Source organism: Electrona antarctica (genome assembly GCF_951216825.1).
Source record: "Electrona antarctica genome assembly, chromosome: 17".
NCBI lineage: Eukaryota > Metazoa > Chordata > Actinopteri > Myctophiformes > Myctophidae > Electrona > Electrona antarctica.
The window spans coordinates 18,420,983-18,443,385 of NC_136798.1; the positions used below are offsets into that span (position 1 = coordinate 18,420,983).

Genomic DNA, 22,403 nt, shown 5'->3' on the forward strand with positions numbered 1-22,403 from the left:
TTACGGTTGATAATTCCTTGCATTATAGAGCGTCGCAGTCCCGCCCTCTTTCATGACGACGCCAGGCCCAGGAAATGATTCCCAATGCATTTGACAACAAAACACAATATTTTGGACCAAACAAATAATTACAAAGAAGAAAAACAACAAAAAGTGTTTTTTTTTCGGCACAAAAAATTGTGTTTGTTGTCATGATTTGTCACGACTCCAGTTGGCTTTGTCCGTGGCGTAAACGTCTTTAAATAAATACTTTTTTAAATGTCTATGAGGAAAATGAACGGAGAATCATTTCCTGGGCCCTAGTAGGGGGCGGGACTGCGACGCTCTATAGGGCTCAACATGGAGCCCAGGGACCCTCAAGATTCCTTGAGGGGATTCCCAAATGGATCCTTGCAGGTGAGTGTACAAATGGAACCAAATTGACCTGTACAGGTCTATTCTCTTCCCTTTGTACCCTCTGAGTTATGGGAGTTTTATTGATTGATATCTTAAATGATAATAATTATATTTATATATGATATGACCCACCATAATCAAAAGGATAACGCACAAAAGCTTACAGCTTGTTAACATTGCAGTCTTTAGTATGGTGTGACCATGTGTATGAGCATACAGTGCGACGAGTGCATGAATGTATGAAGTGTAGAATGTGCTAATAGCCTACTATTATACTATACTATACTATACTATAGTACTATATACTATACTAGAGCCTAGAGAGAAACAGGGAGCACTGAATTAATTCAATGTATGTTCTATATCTGCTGTAACTTTGTTACTGTGAGCTTCACTCACAGCACAGCTATACGCCAGAGCCGTGGTCAGAGTCTTATGACTGCTTTGCAATGATGTCAACCACGTTAGGAGGAGAAAAGCCCCTTGTGTGTGACTGGGATGTTTGAGGGAAAACCAGACAGAGTGGCCTACTGGAGAATGTGCTAACCTTGTACACTGGTCACTAAGATTTGATGACTAAAACCCTGATAGGTTTCAACCTGGGGTCCGCAAAAGATATGATTTGTTTGAAAGAATATATCAAAGATATAACACAGTGACAGTCACACACACACAAACACACACATGCAGATATTTTGTAGATTTATAGTAGATATACTAAATGTATAGCTTATCTAGCTTACTGTATGTATGCTTATGTATACAGTATATAGTTTAATGCTATTTCCATTGTTGCTGCAATATCGAAGAGTAAAAACCAAAACATTTTACTCTCTTTGTACGTATAATGGACAACAAAGAATCTTGAATATCTTGAATCTTAAATTTAGCATCTTCACAAATCCCAATCACAACCCACCAGAACTTGTTTACCTTTGTGTTGTGACAACATTTCCTGGGTGTTTTCTGGGCAATGGGACGTTAGGAGTGGCTAAACGGAGAGAGGGTTGGCAGTATAAAAGACTGTGTGTGTGTGTTTGTCTGGCTGCGAGCTGCCTGATTCTCCTTAACGACACCACAATCTACAGCCTGCTTCTGAGGACCCAAGAACAACAGGTAACAACTTTATTTTCAATTTTTATCTGCATGGAGCCTGGTTCTACAGTGGTTCTCGAACCGTTTTCATTTCAAGGACCCCATAACTCTGAGAGTATACAAATGGACCTGTATAGGTCCATTTGTATACTCTCAGAGTTACAGTCAGACCTGTAAGGGTCCATTAAATGGAACCCTCCCCCCCAAGGAACCTAGAGGGTTCCTTCCTGGACCCCAGAGAAACCATAGATACGTATATCGCTGGGACCTAAATCGTTCACCAGGTCCACTTGTGATGTTTTCATAATTCTGGGCAAAAGCTGTTTAAGAGCTACAGATACAGAATGAGAGTTGTGTACTGTTGTACGTTAAACAGAGTTGGGAGCTTATGACTCTTAAGTTGGATGAATATATTAAAACGTTTACAATCACCATGCTGTTACTCTTGATCTTCATAATAACTATTATGATAATAATAGAGGGATATGTTTCCACTGCTTCTGTTTATGTTGGTGTAGATTATATTGATGATGATGGTGATATTCTACAAAGACTGTCTTGAAATTCCATAAAAGCGCACAGAATCTATCAGTAGATAAATACATCAACTCTGACTGACTGACCATTAAATTGAGCTTTATATTTGATATGTGTATAATATATGTGGTAAAATGATTAATCATGAGAAATGATTTCATTTCATGTCTCATTAGTCTGCCAGGCTCAAGCAATAACACACATTAAGGAACAGAAACGTGAGGCCGGGTGCTCCACTAAATCATTTAGCTAACGACCATGCATGGAATCTGCTGATACAAGAGAGAACATATGTTACAGAAGAGAATATACTTTGTTAACACACATTCCTTGAGAGAATCTCTCCCCCTTGTGCCGACCAGAACCAACGTGACATTCTGTGACTGTATTACTCAGCTCATGTGTCATTGTCATCATTCAATTAGTGAATCCCATGATGCACAATAGGGCTTTAGTCGCACGCTGATATGTTCCTCTTTGCAGCTTTAGAGAACGGCTTCTTGTGTCTCAAACAACTAGGCCTGATTGCCTAGATTTCTGAATTCTGTTGGTTTGATTTATTTTTTTCTTTGCAGGTAGAATGAATGTAAGTATACCACCTCCAATTCACTCACATCTACACATAATGTCATTGAGGTCACCGCAATCACACTGCCTTGACTTAATCTGAGTTATAAATGAAGTGTTTTTGTTTTGCTTACGTGAATGGGGCTGTTTGCAAAATAGTTGGACAACTTGGTGTCCTCCATCCTCTCCACTCTGTCTCTCCCTCATATCTCTATCCTCCTGACCCCCGATCCCAACCGACCCGCCTCTCCTCCACCCGTCCCTCAGCACCTAGACCCAATGTGTGGCGGCTGCCCGTCCGCTGGCTCTGCCCCGCATTTACCACAGGGTAACAGCCTGTGGCCCGGCGCACAGCCTGGCTTCCCGGCATGGCCCCAGGGCGTGCAGCCTGCCCAGCCAATGCAGCCAGCCTCCCAGCCCCAGCCAATGCAGCCACCCACCCAGCCCCAGCCCCAGCCCAGCCAGCCTTCAGGACCATGCTGGACAGGGCAGCCTGGGACACCCTGCTGGCCTGGGATGCAGCCTGGGATGCAGCCTGGGATGCAGCCTGGGATGCAGCCGGCTCCGGCTCCAACCCCGGCTCCTGCTCCTGCTCCTGCCGCAGCTCCAGACCCAGCTCCACCTCCAGCCCCATCCCAAGCCATCGCCCCATTCCAGTTACCTGCTCAAGTGCAGAACTGCGGTGTACCGTGTTGGCCTGGTACCCAGTATCAACCTTCCCAGCCCCAGTATCAACCTGGTCTGCCCCCCCAGTATCAACCTGGTCTGCCCCCCCAGACCCAGTATCAACCTGGTCTGCCCCCCCAGTATCAACCTGTTCAGCCTCAGCCCATCCCCCAACCCCAGCAACACCCGCAACACCAGCAACCCCAGCAGCCCCTGTTACCCCCCCCTGCTCCCAGTACCGCGAAAGGTGGTGGCTGGCCTACGACATGGGGGTTCCACCCAGGGCAGCCCGGGTGGCCCGGGCAGAACCCGGGTCTCCTGCCTCCACAGTGGCCAGTGCCACCCGCTGCCGGACCACTGGTGAGTTCCGTGCAATTAAAAGGGATATAATTTACTTTCAAACAGGCGTGTAACTTTAAACTCCATTTTAACCATGGTAGATTCATTGAAAACACCTGTCCTCCTTCTAATGCGTGAAGGGGCTGTGATTTTTCCATTACTTTTTAATTTTTATATTGTTTCTTTAATTTGAAAGTGAAATATCCCTTTTTGTGTTTAACTTTTTTCATAAATGAATGCCTGGCCTACTTGATCCTACTACAGTGTCACACAAAAGCATCAAAAGTAGCACATCCACAAGTTTCAAGCTTGTAGATCAGCTACTTTAGCTGTTTTTGAATTTGAATTCTAAAAAGTAACGGTTTTGGAAATATGTGTTTTCCACCCAACAGAGACGTTATAATGTATGTCTCTGTATTGAATGTCCCGTATGTCTGTAACTGTGTGTAATCATTGCTGCTGTATGACTATAGGTCTCCCTTGAGAATAAGAACTCAGGTCTTAATTGCATAATGCACTTGACAATTGTACCGGTTTTGCTCGTATTTGGATTACATATACATATGAATTAGAATTATAGATAGATGATAGATATACAGTATAATCTATAAGTGTTTGAATGGATGCATGGGTGGATGGATAGATGGGTGGATGGATGGATGGGTGGGTGGGTGAATGAATGGATGGATGGATGGATGGATGGATGGATGGATGGATGGATGGAAAATCGGTGGATCTTGAATGGATGTATGGTGGGTATGTTTATGAATGCATGAATGAATGACTAAATGAATAAATGAATGAATGAATGAATGAATGAATGAATGAACAATGCCTTAAATGTCGCAAAGTATGTGAGCTGTTTAACATTGTTCCCTTCCATTGTGCTGCTGTGCAGAGCGTGCCATACAACTTGAACTTGGCTCGAGGTGTTTACGACAGGATGCTGATGACTATAATGGGCAACGTGAAGCCCAAAGCTAAAATGTAAGTGACGCCTACATGTTATCTGTATTGTTCTTTCTACTCCATGACATGCGAACAAAAGAAACCGTGTCCACTGATGGTGTGATTCAGCAGTTTTAGACAATAGGTGTCTGTAGCCTCTTGTTTGGGTAGAATACATTTACCATGTGTGTCATGTGCATTATGGGCATCTTTATTTCCAGCAGAATATGTTTTTCAAGGTGCAACCGTATGTGTGAATATAGAGCAGAAAAAGCAATGCTAGATGTTTGGGGTGCTCTAGTCTACTCTAATAGTGTATCATCACTTTTGTTTTTCCTTAGGTTCACCATCAACTTCCTGCGAGGTAACGACATAGCATTTCACATCAACCCCCGCTTCAATGACTTAGGCAAGCAGGTGCTGGTCCGTAACCACAAATTGGGCGCCAACTGGGGCAAAGAGGAGAGGGACCTGAAGGGGCCGTTCCCCTTCGCTGCGGGGAGCCCCTTCGAGGTGAGTGTTGTACAACAGCTCTAGTTAGGATGGGGAGCAGACCCACTGATGACTCACTGACACTAGGCTATACTCTCTCATGGTTAATATCAGGCTGAGGCTAACGATTGGCTCAGAGGATGGAAAGGGGATTTGGAAAGTCGTTTGGGGAGTCTCATCCTAGATAAAGGGACAGCTCTACTGCTGGGAGACTCCTGGAGGTCAGTGGGAACTCAGAGATGGGGGAGTCACGGTGTCTTGCTGCTTAGCAACACCAATAACATTAACCATTCTCAGGAAATTACTAATCTGAAGAGCTAATTCTGTATTCTGCTTCAGGATGATCATGCATGCAGGAGTTCAGTGGCTGTTGCAGCTGTTGTTAAAGGTACAGTTAGGACCTACCCAGTGTGGGAGGCCATGATGCCAATCCCTCCAAACCTTAAATTAAAAAGTGCCACATATGTAGATAATGTTTTCTGTACAGCCCGCCCAGATGTAAAGGTCCGATCCAGAATTTCCTGGCCTATTGATTACGGATGTTTTGAGATACATTACTTTGTCAAATCAAATGAATCAATTCTAATTTGAAAAATATGTTGATTGAAGTTTTTCAAGAAAAGGACATTCAAAAATAGCCTATCTACAAGCTCACAATGTGGTAGAAACGCAACGTGTGTGAGTAAATCAACATTGAACATTTTGGGAAACCTTTGAAACTTTTCGCCCCTGCCATATCGACCAAACCGACGCGTGGGTCTGGCTCTGCTGTTTTGAGCATTTGAGTACTCGCCTACATGTTGGATCCTCTGCTGTGTTTCAGATGAAGATCCTGTGCACGATGGAGGGCTTCCGGGTGGCGGTGAACAACGCGCCCGCTTTCGAGTTCCTTCACCACTGCAAAGAGCTCAACCAGATCGACAGGATCAACATCCTGCACGACGTTCTCCTCACCTACATCAACGTGGAGACACTTCCCTAGGACACACACACACACACACACACACACACACACACACACACACACACACACACACACACACACACACACACACACACACACACACACACACACACACACACACACACACACACACACACACACACACAAATATACAGTACAAGTACATATGCACACATTATAAGTAAGTGCATAGCCTACATGTCACTGTGTTGCGGTACAAAGGTAGGCTTATGTCATTGTGGGCACAAGGGCACATGCAAATACACAAGGGCACCCAAGCAGTGTGTGTACGTAAGTGTACGTACATCAACATATTAGGAAACAGATGCATTACCTTTGTGTCCATCTGTGCTAGTTTTTGTCCGTATTATTACACATCAATATTACTTCACATCTTGCAGAGATAACAGCTTACCAAACATTGCAATGCCAAATGATTGTGAATGTGCAAACGTTCTGTGTATTGGTCGTTTGTTCACAATCATTCTGTGACAATAAGATGTGCCATGCCAGAATCCCTTAATTTCCTGCACAATATATTATTGTGTATTGTTGTGTGTTGACATGTACCGTTTTGTCTATGTATTGTATTCATTGTGCTGTGCCCGAGGACCCCCTCTAAAACGAGATGATGCATCTCAAGGGGCTTTCCTTTAAATAAACTTCAATATATATTACAGCTATAACCATTCAGTATTAGCACACAGCATTTATTTTTTATTTTTTGCAGAGTGTAAAGATGCTACTGGCAGCATAATAATCATTCTATGCTATTAAATTACTATTAACAAGGGTAATCCCACCGAGAAGTCAATTTTGACTGCTTGGAAACGAGGAAGGAGTCGATAGGAGACCTCGTTTCCAAAGGATTATGTGAACAATACTCAAATTAAGTGTACGACTTTTAATAAAAACGAGCACGGAAAAACGAGCCAGCATTTGTCTTTTATTTTATTGTCTGCATTTGCAGCACAGGGGATGAGACTGTACATCAGCACAGAGGATTGAAACTGTACAGAGCTTTTTTTGTTTTTGTTTTTCCCAGAGACAATACAGAATCATGATGTCAAAATCAGTGGAGTAACACAGATTACAGAGAGCTCAAAATTATCCCAAAATAATGATTTCTGAGAAACAAAAGCATACATACTGATGGTCTCAATTAAATAAAAACATTCAATAAATCAAAAAGAAAGCATAATCTTGCTGAAGGTGGTAGATGAGTGTAAGACAAATAAATAATAATAATAATAATAATAATAATAAGGTATAGGGTAATAATAATAATAATAATAAAAAGAAAAGTGTGCTACAGTATGTGTTATATGAATTCTATTGTATTTTTAATTTGTGTGTGTGTGTGTGTGTGTGTGTGTGTGTGTGTGTGTGTGTGTGTTAAAAAGTTTGAGAACCACTGCTCTACTTCATTGACCTCCACAATCTCTCTCTCTCTCTCTCTCTCTCTCTCTCTCTCTCTCTCTCTCTCTCTCTCTCTTTCAAATGGGCTTCATTGCCATGATAAAACATACGTTTACATTGCCAAAGCAAAAGTGGTGCAAAACAATCAAAACAAAACAATGTATGTACAATTAAATAGGAATAAAGAAATGTGTGAACAGAGATACATTGCAACTTAAGAGGGAAGAGACGGAAGACTATCTTACAAAACTATACAAATTGTGCATTTTCTGTCAGAAATAGTTATACATCCTTATTCAAAATCTCTCTCTCTCTCTCTCTCTCTCTCTCTCTCTCTCTCTCTCTCTCTCTCTCTCTCTCTCTCTCTCTCTCAGAGAGAAGTGTAACCGACTCGACACCAGGCACTGCACTTATTGTCAGGACCTCTTTATAGTTTATAAACATTGCTGAGAAACTGGCACTTCTTGTTTGTCTCTTAATCTCGAGCAAGAATACGCAACCTGCTTGATTTGCCAACCCTACTGGCCGCCACATAGAACTGGCCATGGCTGAAGATGTCTCTCGTGCAGAACACCCCAATACGGTGTGGTGTCTGGCCCTGAGACTTATTGACAGTCATGTCAGAAGTGATGTCAGCTTTTTATGCCCATATATGGAGTTCTTTGTCAGGCATGCCAAAATATGGAGTCTATGCAGATGTCAGAATGATGTCAGAAGTCGGTGGGACGGACCCGTATATGCCCAAATATGGAGTCTGGCCCGGGCAGAGGCCTTGTGATGTCAGCTGTGGCCTGGGCAGAGGCCTTTTGTGGCGGTTCTGGACAACCGTGGGTCCAACCGACTCGACACCGGGCACTGCACCCCCTGCGGGGGTGTGGAACGCGTGTGTCAAATGGCATTTGTGCTTACGCTACAGGTAAGTGTGTGTGGTTGTTGTGTCTGTCATTATTAGTGACAATCTATGTGGCCCTGAATGTGTCACAGCATTCAATAATGTGGCCAATGACTTGTTTTGACCCGAGTATGTTCATCACTGAGGAAAATGTCTGGCAGTTTTAGATCTCTGTGGACAACTGTCGTCGTGTAGATGTGTGTGTAGATGTGTGTGTGTGTGTGTGTGTGTGTGTGTGTGTGTGTGTGTGTGTGTGTGTGTGTGTGTGTGTGTGTGTGTGTGTGTGTGTGTGTGTGCGCGCGCATGTGTCTAACGCCTGATTTGTCACACGCGTCGTATCGGTCATATCCGTGCGAATCCCATTTTCGAGACACGCGCACGTGCGTGAGTGTGCGCATGCAAATACATACTGTGCGCGTGCGTCAGATTTTCTTCTCCAGTCTCTTCTCCACAGACTTCAGCAGCAGCTCAGAGTACTTTTCCAACAGAACCAGGGTCCTCTCTCCGTCGCCCAGGTCCCCGGGAGGTGAGGAGGGGGGGCAGGGCGCGATGACAGACAGGTCCCCGGGAGGTGAGGAGGGGGGGCAGGGCGCGATGACAGACCCCCCCAGGGGTCCCCCGTCGCCTCCTCCATGGACCTCCAGGTCGGCGGGGTGTAACGAGAAGGCGGAGGGGCAGGGCAGGGAGTCCATCTTGGAGCGCGTGGAGCCCAGAGCCTCCCAGAGGATGGTCCTCATGTGCTGCTGCTCCAGACTGGGCTCTGCTCCGCAGCTCAGCACCTGGATGTCACCATGCACAATAATACACCTCATGTTTACACACTGGATCCTCGCTGTCGCTCATCTCCATGTTTTAACTTTTTTGTTTTTTCATGAATTAATGACTTGCTTGATCATACTACACAGCGTCGCACAAAAGCATCAAAAGTAGCAGATCTACAAGGTCAAAGCGCGTTTTTAAGTAATCTTTGAATCATCATCATCATAATCATTAATTTCATGTATTTACACTTTAACTTAAATCTTTGCTTCTGGATGTCCCTGGCTTTTCAGGTGGGGGTCTACTGCCACATATATTTGGGGGTTGTTGACTTGAATTTCTCTGAGAACCAACGAGGCACTAACATACTGTATGTATCAATCTGCCAACACACACACACACAAACACAAACACTCTCTCTCTCTCTCTCTCTCTCTCTCTCACCTTGGTGTAGAGTGTAGCAGCTCTCTTCAGACTGTCATGTAGTTGAGCAGCAGCCTGCCTGCAGGCTTCCATGTTGACGGACACATCTGAAGGCAAAAAAATAAAAGGGTTCTTTCAAGTCAGTGTGTGTGGCAGCTCAGTTCAGTGTATGCGCGCACACGCACACGCACGCACATGCACGCAGGCGCACACGCGCACACACACACTTCAGTGAGAGTTTGTAGAGAAGCCCACAGGCTGAGTGGCAGAAGTGTAGCAGAGTGACAATACAACAACCATTAAAAGGACGGAAGAAGAGGTTGAATGAGCTCTTAGTGAAGTGAAGAGTAAACCTTGACATGCCTTAGTAGCAGTACAATAAGGATACATGTCTTCCTGCAGTGGAAAGTTAGATGAAAAGCCCTTTGTTAACATTGTTTTACAGCGTTAGTTAGTCCTACCTGGTTCAGGGTTAGCGGTCAGGCGCTGAGCAGGCACCAGGGGGCGCTCTTTGACACTGCAAAAGAAAAGGGCATCAAAGTTTTATTATACAAGTTATTCCTCTGTGATGAATGTCAAGAAGACAAGTCACAGAAATATGGTTTTAATTGATGTTTCACCATGGCTGTCACTTAAATATTGAGTGCTGTGAGTGATTTTTGTACTTTTTCTGTTTTGTATGTGTCTATGGAGTTAACATTACTCTAATAGACCCCCAGGTGTGGTTAGAATATTCAAATATGTCTTCCCTGTGTATTTTTGGTTTCTTCCTGAAAGCTGAAAGCCTTTGAGTCAAAATCCCCAATCGAAAATACATTATTTTGTGACATCATAACCCTAACCCCTGCCCTAACCCCTCCCTTATCATAAAACTATTATCATACAACACACAGCTGTGGGCGTCAAGGCTTAAGTTTAGGTGGGTGGTGCCAGAGCCGTAGAAGAAGAGAGTCGCGACACGTTTGATCTCGCCGCAAATCGGTGTGCTATGGGCTATAGTTCCAAACATTGTAACTATCCCACTGAGATAGAATAAGCACTTCCGCATTCCATTATTACAATGGGAGTCAACGCTAGTGTCGTCACTCTCATACTAGTTCACGCTGGGTGGTGCTAAGGTGAAAACCAGGTATACTTAATGAACTGGTGGGTGTGGCCACATAAAAACATCATTTTAACACTTTCTGTACACTTTTTTGTATAATCAATATCATAGTATCTGATGATCATGTTATAGAGGGGGAGGAAATCACGACACTCCCTCTTTAATACAATCAATGTTTTATACTTTCTTCAAATGTTGAAAGTGTTGGTATATAGTCTTTTTTATTGGCCTAAAATATTGTCTATATACATTCATATGAATCCACTTGCTGACCGGCTGTTAGTATTGGGGATTTTTTTTATAGGGGTTTCTTGTGACCCTACCATTAACATCCTATGGCAAGCAAAATTGTCAAAAATGTCAAACTTTCCTTATGCTTTAAGTAGCATGTGACGTGTCAAACTAGGGGGTTTTCATGATTCTGAATCCATTCCAAGCATTAGTTTTGCACAAAAAACACTCCTTGGGCTAAAAACGGCCATAGATGTCATGACAAATGTGATGAGGTCAGCACAAATGTGATGAGGTCAGCACATTCTCACTATCTCACCTCTCAGAGACTGCTCTGTTGTTGAGTCTGATTGGCAGTGGACTGGGCAGAGAGAGACGCTTCTCCAGTGCTGTGGAGTCAGGACATACACACATCATTAATAACCTCCTAACTTTCAGTCATTCAAATTCTTCAAAGTTAGAAGTAGTGTGTGTGTGTGTGTGTGTGTGTGTGTGTGTGTGTGTGTGTGTGTGTGTGTGTGTGTGTGTGTGTGTGTGTGTGTGTGTGTGTGTGTGTGTGTGTGTGTGTGTGTGTGTGTGTGTGTGTGCACATGCGTCTGCACTGCTGGCTGCGTTACCTTTCCTGTTTCCTGGAGGTGAGACTCTGACCTGTCCTCCGGCGGACCAAACATCACAGCGTGCCGTCCCCTTCAGATAGAGGCTGTGTCTGGAGCTCACCAGACGTGGAGACGTCTGAGGGGAGGAGCCGGCGTGTGGCGGACTGTCAAAGGATTGTGGAAGTCTCTGCCGCAGTGCCTCCCTTCTGTCGGCAGAGGGTGCAGTTGAGCGAAGAGCTGGACAAAGAATGGAACAGAATGGAATAGTGAGAGAAGTCTTAAGTAGTAAATGGACAAGACAGCAGTATTTTTCAGTTTTAACCAGTCAACCACACACACACACACACACACACACACACACACACACACACACACACACACACACACACACACACACACACACACACACACACACACACACACACACACACACACACACACACACACACACACACACACACACACACACACACACACACACACACACACAGCAGTGTGCAGCTGCAGACGTACAGTTGGTGGTCAGACTCAGTACAGACTGAGACTTCCGCAGACCGGCAGCTTTGTCCACCGAGAGAGGAATTCTGGAGGATGAAGGGGGGTTCGACAGCCTGCCTGGCCCCGAAGGCCTCTTCTTTTGGGGCAGGGAAGGTGGCACAGGGTCCCTGTCTGGAGCACCAGTACCCGTCGTACTGAGAGACACAGAACAACGATAAGTCATCATCATCACAGTGAAAAATGCTTTGATATTATAATTTGTCTTTTTGTCAATGATATCAATGTTATCTTACTGAAGCTAATTTTACATTTTTGATTGATTGATTGATTGAATAGTTTATTTGACAGAATGTATAAACAGCAACAGAGTACAGTCAAACACTCAGTCAAAAACAGATAGCACCAATTAGTTTCCATTTAGGCCCTATGCAATCAATTCACAGACATGACATGAACAATAACAACAAAAATCAATATCATCACAGGTAAAAACAAAGAAAAAATCAAATCATCACAGGGAAAAAAATAAAAACACAATAACATGAAACATAGGACTACTGACAACACACCAAAACATCTTGTGCAAGCAAGTTTCATAACAAAGAAATAATATGGTGTGTCGTAAAACAACCTCTATTGATTTGCTCTATGAAATCATCAGTGATGTCATGTCACCTCAAATCCTTGAGGAAAAAGTGTCTAATGCTGATATTACCATTAAATATTTACAAGCCCTATATCGCTGCCGTCAGGCAAAAACCTCTTATCTACCTTTTAGCTCTCATACTACAGCGTAAAAAACATCAAAAGTAGCAGATCTGCAAGCTCAAAATGCAGCGTGGAACGCAGCAGCGCGATGCCATTGGAATACTGAAAAGGAGCACTTTTGGACATGTGAGGTTTCGACCTGACAGAGACGATATACTATGACAAATACCGAAAATAATATATCTATTTTATTAATCTTTGGAAATTTGCCCACCAGGGTTAAGTGGGTTAACACACTCAATTTGCCCTGTTGTTGAAGTGTCTGGTATGTGCATATAGAGGTCAGCGTGTCACTGCTGTTGTCTGTCTACTCCTATGAATAACTACATGTATTATTCCCTATTACATATGATGTGATGTGATGTCCATATTTTATTATGTATTTATGTATGACTGTAATCTGAATATATGAATACATTGAAAATTCATTATTAATATGAGCAATGTCACGCTTGCTTTTTATCTTTAGAGCAAAAACACGGAGAATAAAACAACAATTGGTTGTGGTTAACTCATAAACCAACTAAGTGGACTAAGATGCAAGACTGGCTCAGATGCAATTTCTCATGTTAATTTAAGGACGCTGACGCGTTTTGGCAAACAGCCTTCTTCAGAGCAGGCTAAAAAGTCCTACTGGGGATGTGGGTCCCTCTTTTAAAGCCAACATTTGATCATCCCCACCTGTGTAGGGGGGAGGTCTTCCATTCTGGGCGGGAACCCCCTTTGGTGTTTTAAGGGGGTGGCGTATATTGAGAACCACTGATATAGAAACATGAGGTTTTTCAGTAAACTGTCAGGATTTAGAAGCCATATTTTTAAGAACCGTCCTCAGGTCTAAATGGGTTAACATGAGTAATTGCATCTGAGCCAGTCTTGTATCTTTTATTTTGTAGTGCCACTTTTTCCACTTAGTTGGTTTATGAGTTAAGTTATTTTCAAAGCTGAGCACCCACTGCCTTTAACCAAGGGCAGTTTCCAGGGGAAGCAAACACCTGTTTTTCTTTCTTTAACTGGTTGTGGTTACTACGGCACGTACCTGGGCTCTGAGGCCGGACAGCGAGTCCTGGTTGGGTTCCTGGGCGCGGTGGCGGGCCCTCGCTGCGTGCCACTCCCCGGCTCTCTCTCCCCGTGTCCTGTCTCTCTATTCTGTGGACTACATCAATAAACAGGTTTCGAGATATTAAGGTGTGTGGAGGGAATGCTCTCGCTGCTTCTGGGTGCGTGAGCAGAGCAGCTGGTATTCGGTATACTGTGTAGTGTGTACATGACATTAATGCAAGAAGATATCAGTGCGTTGTGCATGAGGCAAAGGCAAGATAAGCCAGAAGCAATAACATAGAAACAAAAAACAAACAAGACATCTGGATTGAAAACCAAAGTGCAGAAAGCCACAAAGATGAGCAACACAAAAGGGCCTTTTGATTTGATTCCTGCTATGCTGGAACAAATGTGTAATTTTTGTTTCACGGTTCTGGTTGATTCCACACAGTAGAATCGTCCTTGTTAGTTTAACCTAGAGTAGAGTACTAGAGACTATTTATGATAAGGCTCTGCAGGAGCGTAGCTGTCTATGAGTGAGTGAGTGAGTGAGTGAGTGAGTGAGTGAGTGAGTGAGTGAGTGAGTGAGTGAGTGAGTGAGTGAGTGAGTGAGTGAGTGAGTGTCCAGAGCTAATCTGGCAAACTTTGAATCCACACTGCCAGTAAGCCACAGAAGTAATCTCCACTCTTTATTTATTGTCACAATATCGTCTCTGTCGGGCCACATAATTCGATTTTCTTTTTCTCACTCTCAGACTTGAGAGTGAGTCCACCTCATTGCAAAGCAGCACTTTGTCTAAAATGCTCCCTCAGAGGTAACCAATTTCAACCTGGTGTCCCTATTTTGGGCATGTCATTATAGGGAGGGTAATGTTTTAAAAATGTTCCCTTTTTTAAATTCTGAAACGTGAGGATTCATACACGGCGTACTTACTTGGTCTCCACTATCCTGCCATAGTACGTGGAGTTCTTCTTCACCAGAGGCCGCACCTTGGACACCGGGGGCCAGGCTGAGTGGCTGCCTGCCTCCTGGTCATGAGCCTTGGACAACAGGGGCCGGGCTGAGTGGCTGCCTGCCTCCTGGTCATGAGCCTTGGACACCGGGGGCCGGGCTGAGTGGCCGCCTGCCTCCTGGTCATGAGCCTTGGACACCGGGGGCCTCCTCCTATCCAGAGAGAGACATGTTCACTTCAGCATCCCAGAGTCACTAGTGCTCTGTGTGACTGTTACTGTTACTGTGGCCTACCATACATTTTGATGCATGGTTTTCCGAAATGATGTCTTTTGGCAGCAAAGTCAAACCTTTAATGTTTGTTTGGAGCCTAATTAAAAATAACTGTTTGCAGGCCAAGTCTGTTTGTTTAGGGCGGTTTTGATGATTCATTTGCCAGCCAAGTCTGTGGAATTTAATGTGTGTTTAGGGCAGTGAATGACAACGTAAGGCGTCATCTGGATGATATAAATACAGTGGGTGACCCTCACTTCACGCAAGTGAGGGTCACCTCAATGTGATTTATTTATGTATCGTTGCTGCTGCCGGGGAGAAACCTCTCCCCGTGACGCTGTAGTTGTACTACAACTACAGCGTCACACAAAAGCATCACAAATAGCAGAACTGCAAGCTCGAAGCGCATTTTGAGCTTGTAGATTTTGCTATTTTTGAATTTGAATCATGCAAACTAACAGTTTTGGACATATGTACAGTAATGTCTCTCAATGTGAAAGTGGCAGTCTATCTTTTTCAGTACAGATCCGACTGCAGCTTTACTGTATGATCCCGTCCTCTTGGGTTCTACATGCTGAAACCCAACCTGCTCATCATGCAATGACCTGAATGACACACTCCCCCCAAAAAGCATTTCGTCCAGACAAAATATTTTTCTCAATTTAGTCGTTATGCCAATTTAATTTTTTTTATTCCCCCACGCAAATGACTCGCCTAGCCTAAGTTATTTTGGAATGCATACAGAATGATTCACATTCACATTCAGACACACACACATAGTCCTCCAGTAGTCAGCGGTACGGTACGGTACGGCACGCACGCACGCACACACACAAACACACACGCACACACGCACGCACACACGCACACACATACACACACACACACACACACACACAGTCCTCCAGTAGTCAGCGGTACGGTACCTGTCATGGCATCCTCCGGCCAGGTATCGTGCAGACAAACTGAGCGTTGGCGTGGCGTTCTGTTCACCTGTGGATGAGAAGGACAGTGAGCCATGGAAACAGAGAGAGAGAGACAACGACAACTACGAGAAACAAAACCAAAGAAAGACGGAGACAATGAGTGTGTGTGCGTGCGACGTGTGTGGGTGCGGTCAGGTCTTACCCATGATACCACTGTCGTCCGTCAGCATCTCAAAGTTTTGTTTAAAGACGTCATCCTGTCCGCAATCACGAATCGTCCTCAAAGCCTCATCCATGCTCTTCACCACCTCCACCTCCACCTCCACCTCTCTCTGCTCCTCCTCCTCCCTCTCACCATCAGAGCTGTCCTGAGGGCTCAGTGACAGCATGTCCTCTGAGTCTGAAAGCAAAATGAAAAGTAAACGTAATTCTTTGCTTCCTCGCGTGATGGTGTCGCTCGCTGAGAATGGCCAAGCGATTACATCCATAGTGGATGAGAGTAGGTGTGTGTGTGTGTGTGTGTGTGTGTGTGTGTGTGTGTGTGTGTGTGTGTGTGTGTGTGTGTGTGTGTGTGTGTGTGTGTGTGTGTGTGTGTGTGTGTGTGTGTGTGTGTGTGTGTGGTATAAATCAGTGTAAATAAGTTATAAACAAGTTTAATCTGGCTTAAGGACTCACCGCGGAAGGCAAGACTGGGGCTGGACTCCCGGCTGTCGTAGAACAGGGAACAGGCACTGTCTGGGCTGCTGGGGTCCACTCTGCCCTGCAGGGAGCCATGGTGATGGTCCTTCACTGGGTCACTGATGGATGGATGGATGGATGGATGGATGGATGGATGGATGGATGGATGGATGAGAATGGGAAAGAGCATGTTTATGCAAAGCATATGTATAGCATTGTGCATTTCAGTTCATTGTTGAGAGGAAATTACTATTTTTGTCAGAAACATAGTGAACAAGGATGTCCACTATGGCCATGAAGGACAGGGTTGTAGTTTTCACTTACACAGACAGATAACGTTCACACACACACACACACACACACACACACACACACACACACACACACACACACACACACACACACACACACACACACACACACACACACACACACACACACACACACAGAAAGGGGAAAGGGAAAGAAAGGATTATTAACCTATTATTAATCCAGGTCCTGGATGCATGTGAGGACACACAGTCAACAGGGGGAGAACACTGATGCTTCTGAGACTTCTCCATCTGCTGGACGGAGAGAGAGAGAGAGAGAGAGAGAGAGAGTGATGTAGAGATGATCTCTATTCATTTTCATGTACTGTACAATCACAGATACACATGGTAATGCACACGCAAGAATGCGCACACACTACATCTCTACAGGTATTCTTCTGTTCCTATTTCTTTATTCTTGTGGTTTAGTTGTCTGGAAGAGCATGCTTTTATTTTATGTGCAAGGCAATCCCTGAATGAATTTATTATTTTTCACATTTAGCCATTTCTTAGTTTTTGGTGAACATTTTTCCACATTTTGTACATTTATAAGCTCCGATCCAAGGACCACAATCTCTGCTGTAACAGCAATGAGCCTTCAATTAAACATACTGAAAATGTAGTAATTTGTTTAAACCAAGGACATGCCTATTCTGGCCACCAGATGGGACACTTTCCCAACATTCCTTGTGTGTTGATATACAATTATACATGATTAGTACTATGTCCAAAATGAAAGATACTAGTGTGTATGAACACAAACGCATGTTGAAGAATAGCATAGTGATGAATATGTAGCATGTACAGTACTAAGTGATTTTGGATACAGCTCCTGTGTTGTTTGTCTCTCTATATATCGTTGCTATGGCAGACATTTCCATATTTTAAGTTGTTGTGATTTGTTTTCGTATGCCCTACTTGATCATACTACTAACTACAGCATCACACAAAAGTAGCAAACCTGCAAGCTTAAACTTTAAATCTGCTACTTTTGCCATTTTTAAGACTTTTAATCGTGAAAAGTAACAGTTTTGGACAACAGAGACGTGCGTGCGTGCGTGCGTGCGTGCGTGCGTGCGTCTATTTTCTTTGACTCTCTCTCTCTCAATTTTTCTTTGTGTCTCTCTCTCGTTCGTCCTCAGTGTACCTTGCTGTCCTGTAGGTTGCAGCTGGTGCCTGAGTCTCTGTCTTGGAGGGGTGACTCAGGGTCCTCCAGCTGTCTCAGGTCCACCATGGACTTCACCGTCAGCTTCATGGACTCCCGGCAACGAGACCAGTGCCTCCGAGCACGCTTTATAGCCACATCGGGGCCTGGCAGGATGTCGCTCCCCACCTGAAGAGAAGACGATTGGACAGGTTAAACATGTAGATATAAAGATATATGTAGTCAACACAGGGACACATTATTTCTTTCCAATTCACTGTAGATATGCGCAATGAGTGTGTGTACTGTGTGTGTGTGTGTGTGTGTGTGTGTGTGTGTGTGTGTGTGTGTGTGTGTGTGTGTGTGTGTTCATGGAAATGGAGTGCCAACCTTGGCCGCTGGTTCATCTGAACATGGCGTGTCCTCGTCTCCTTGGCTGCTGTCAGAGTAAACGTGGGTGGGAATCTCGCCCCCAGACGACACTTCACCCGGACAGGGGGCACCGTTCACCTCTCGCCTGAGCAAACAACACGGAGAAGTCCCAGATGGAATTGTTCAGAAGAATACTGATGGATGCTCTGAAGAATGTTTCAATGTACGGATATTCTACTGTTGGACGAGATGATAGGTTCTTGGTTTACTTATGATCCTAGATGACCATTTCTATGCATTTGATATATTACCTTATGTTGTTCTTTCTTACTGTAAATCGCTCTGGATTAAGAGCGTCTGCTAAATGGCTACATTTTAAACTGTAAGAAAAAACGTAATGCATCGGCGACCAGGTGTGTGTGTGTGTGTCTGTTTGTGTGTGTACGTGTGTGCGTGCGTGCACGTGCGTGCGTGCAAGATTTACCTGCTCTGTAGGATTGCTGACTTATCGTTCCTCTTAGCGTCTTGGTGTTGGAGGGGTGCAGCAGCAGCAGGGTGGTCCTCTGTGGGAGACAGCGTCTCCAGCTGTCTCAGGTCCATCATGGACTTGACCGTAAGGTCCAGGGGCTCCTTGCGAAGCGACCAGAGCTTCCGACGGCGCTTGGCCACATCGGGAACCCTCAAGGCGTCGATCACCTCGCCCAGACAAGGGGCGCTTTTCACCTCTCGCCTGACAAAGACAACGTGGAATGGACAAGTGGACATGAGTCGCAGACTCATGGAGTTTGCATTTCTATTGCTGGGTGTGCATTTGTGTGCGTGTGTGTGTGTGTGTGTATGTGTGCGTGTGTGTGTATGTGTGCGTGTGTGTGTATGTGTGCGTGCGTTTGTGTGCGCCTTACCTGAGAGAAGAGCGCTTGTCGACTGTTGCGCAGGGAGTTTGTCTGAGCTGCCTGAGTCTCTCTGTCATGTTGACGGTGAGGTCTGGAGCTAGACGCCACACCATAACACAGCTTGGGGGAGAATTACAGGCTTGTCAGCTAAAGATCGCTTCATGACTAAGAACAAAGTTCCTGACTAGGAACATGCTTCATGTCTAGGAACAATCTCCTTTAGTGGTAAGTAACATACATTGCATACATTTACTTAAGTACAATTTGGAGGTATTTATAGTGTACTGGAGTAAAACTTTAGTTACTATAGTTACTTTGAAGATTTTGATTATTATTACAAAATACACATTAACCACTTCAGCCCTATACATTTCCGCCATTTGATAGCTGATCTACAAGCTTGCGATGCAATGCATTGTGAGCTTGTAGATCTGTTATTTTCAAAATAATCTTTTTACATTTTGAACTTGTGAAACGGGACATTCTGCACAATGGGCACTTTTACTTTTGGTACATTACGTACATTTTTATGCCAATACTTAGGTACTTAAGTACAAGTAATTCCGGACTTTTACTTAGTAGTAAGTAAAAGTAAAAGTAGTATTTCTATATTGCAGTATTGATACTTTTACTTAAGTAAAACATTTAAGTACATTTTCCACCACTGCGACTAGGAACAATCTTCATGACTAGGAAACAACTTCCTGTCTATTAACGACACTTCCTTTAAAATTAAACTGATACTGCAGGAGTTGTGTGTAAAAGCAGTCTTACCTGTCTGCTGACACTGATATCAGGCGTTTGCAGTCGTTGGTAAACTTCACCCCGGTGACAAGTTCTGAAAATCAAATCAAATTGGCTTGAATCATTCTCATGGATATTGTGTTGTATTAGTTCAAAGACCCATAGGTTAGTGTCGAAGTGACCTTGAGCAAGACTCTGAACTCCTAATTGCTCCCAATGTGCTGGTTGGTGCCTTGCATGGCTTGGCTTCCTCCGGCATCGGTGTGTGAATGTGTGTGTGGATGGGTGAATGTAATGCACAATCTCTGTAAAGCACCTTGGATAAAGGCACTATATACCATATGCACCATTTACCATTTTAAAGTCAAGATGTTTTACTGTATACGGTATATCACTATTGCTTATATCATGGTTGGGTACACTACACAGTATGATTTCACCAGCTTGCACCTGTATATCTGTTTATTTGAGTGTGAGCGCCTGAATGTGTGTGCATGCGTGTGTATTATTATTATATTACCAGAGTGTCCAAACATGGTGGCCACACATTCTCCAGTGTCGACGTCCACGATGCTGATGTTCTTATCGGAACAGACGGTGGCCACGTAGCGACCTGACGGATCCATCTGAACCTAGAAACACATCAAACACACGGTCCAGTAAACTCACCCAACCACAACCGAACCTCCTTACAATAACAGTTGAATATGTTCTGAATATAGTCCACAGGCAGTCAACAGGCTTATTTTGTTTAAAGTGGGAAATTTGGTATATAGTTTTTTTTATTGGCATAAAATATGAATGCACTTTCTGACCGGCTGTCGGTATTGAGCAATTTATTTTATAGGGGGATATATGTGACCATACGGTAACAATATGGCAAGATTTTCAAAATCTCATTATGATTTATGTATCATGTGACATGTCAAACTAGGGTTTTTTCATGATTCTGAATCCATTCCAAGCATTAGTTTTGCACAAAAGACACTCCTTGGGCTAAAAACGTCTAACAACATTGTCCAACAATGTATTTACCAACATGCCTCAAGTAATTCCAACTGCACACTAATATACAGTACTGTGTTGTTGGGGTCTTCATAAGAAGTGATACCAAGTCTAGTAAATATTTCTGTAGCCTAGGTAGGCATGTAATGTTAAAGACTTATTCTGTGTCAGGTTATATCTTTAATACTTTGATGGCGTTTGATGTGTATATATGAAGGTAAACGGTACCTTGAGCAGACTGCCATCCTCGTTCAGTGATCCTTTGTAGAGCTTCTTCTGTTTGCCACTGCTAATGTTGAACACCCTGAGAGTAGAGAGAGAGAGACACACACACACAGAGAGAGGGGGGGGGGGGGGAGTAAACAATCTGTGACTTGAAGAAGACATCAAGGGATATGTTACAGCTGCACTGGAATGTGTTCCACTCTGTGTGCAATGCATTAGCAGCCCCAAGTGGCAATGAGAGGTAACTGTTTCTGTCAAAAGAGTTATTTTGACACACACACACACACACACACACACACACACACACACACACACACACACACACACACACACACACACACACACACACACACACACACACACATACAGATTAAAAAACACGTCTCCTCCTCACCTTATGTAGCGGTCCTGACAGCCGATGGCAGCGTACTTGCCGGTGGGGTCTATAGCCATGTCGTGTGGCGTGGTCTTCAGCACCACATGGTGGCATCGCAGGAACTCCATCCCCTTCTCAGTCTAACACAACAAACAGTAGTACAGTCAGTGACAGTTAATAGCTGCAGAGTCATGGATTTGTATCGCTCACAAATGCTGGACTGAAGCTTAATTTATTTATACTCTACAATGGCGTCACTTTGCCAACAAGACAAGAGCTTATTTTGTCGACAAGCAACACATCGTGCAGGGGTTTTCAACAGGTGGTCCTTGAAGGTATTGTGGTCCCTGACTATGCATTTAGTAATGTAGGATTTGTTGATTTATTTTATTTTCTTTCCACTAGTTGAAAAGGTGACCTATGATGACCGTACATGTAGTAATTTACTACATGAAAAGTAATACAAGGAATGAAATTCAACATAAAAATGGAGTTAGAATCTCAAGAGAGAGAAGTGCACCAGATTGTCTGGTTGAGTCATTGTTATTAGGAAATTATTAGTAGTCAATGGACCATTGGTTGAGAAACAGTGGGATGTATACATATGGGATGTAGGCTATAGCAAGTGTTACAAAAGCACTAATTTTAGCCCATATCCCCACCCAACACAACAGTGGTCCCCATGGGTTGATTCTAAGTCATTAGAATCCCTCATTGAGTGTTCCCTCATTCACAATCAATTGAAAACCCCTGAACTATGGAATATAATTT

The 22,403-nt window shown here is 43.9% G+C and overlaps 2 protein-coding genes across 2 annotated transcripts in view; one reads left to right on the forward strand and one right to left on the reverse strand.

Annotated features, from left to right (window-relative positions):
• Window positions 1–339: 339 nt before the first annotated feature.
• LOC306941010 (uncharacterized protein) lies at window positions 340–6,144 on the forward strand (the record flags this gene model as incomplete). The annotated part of the gene is made up of 5 exons (XM_079526313.1): window positions 340–396; window positions 2,755–3,621; window positions 4,499–4,587; window positions 4,890–5,061; window positions 5,864–6,144. 5 exons carry the CDS (start codon window positions 340–342, stop codon window positions 6,020–6,022), a joined length of 1,344 nt encoding a protein of 447 aa, XP_079382439.1. The 3' UTR covers window positions 6,023–6,144.
• A 1,798-nt stretch (window positions 6,145–7,942) lies between these two features.
• The window catches only part of LOC306941011 (mitogen-activated protein kinase-binding protein 1-like), a gene marked incomplete at its 5' end in the record, with an annotated part of 32,649 nt that continues 18,188 nt past the window's right edge, over window positions 7,943–22,403 (reverse strand). Inside the window, 18 exons of the mRNA XM_079526314.1 lie at window positions 7,943–9,094; window positions 9,519–9,604; window positions 9,959–10,014; window positions 11,153–11,222; window positions 11,451–11,666; window positions 11,943–12,121; window positions 13,732–13,848; window positions 14,668–14,898; window positions 15,885–15,951; window positions 16,087–16,141; window positions 18,021–18,206; window positions 18,408–18,534; window positions 18,874–19,119; window positions 19,292–19,402; window positions 20,057–20,120; window positions 20,547–20,658; window positions 21,260–21,335; window positions 21,651–21,772. Of these exons, the coding sequence (XP_079382440.1) occupies window positions 8,738–9,094; window positions 9,519–9,604; window positions 9,959–10,014; window positions 11,153–11,222; window positions 11,451–11,666; window positions 11,943–12,121; window positions 13,732–13,848; window positions 14,668–14,898; window positions 15,885–15,951; window positions 16,087–16,141; window positions 18,021–18,206; window positions 18,408–18,534; window positions 18,874–19,119; window positions 19,292–19,402; window positions 20,057–20,120; window positions 20,547–20,658; window positions 21,260–21,335; window positions 21,651–21,772 (2,478 nt within the window). The 3' untranslated portion in view covers window positions 7,943–8,737. The remainder of the gene's footprint in view (window positions 9,095–9,518; window positions 9,605–9,958; window positions 10,015–11,152; window positions 11,223–11,450; window positions 11,667–11,942; window positions 12,122–13,731; window positions 13,849–14,667; window positions 14,899–15,884; window positions 15,952–16,086; window positions 16,142–18,020; window positions 18,207–18,407; window positions 18,535–18,873; window positions 19,120–19,291; window positions 19,403–20,056; window positions 20,121–20,546; window positions 20,659–21,259; window positions 21,336–21,650; window positions 21,773–22,403) is intronic.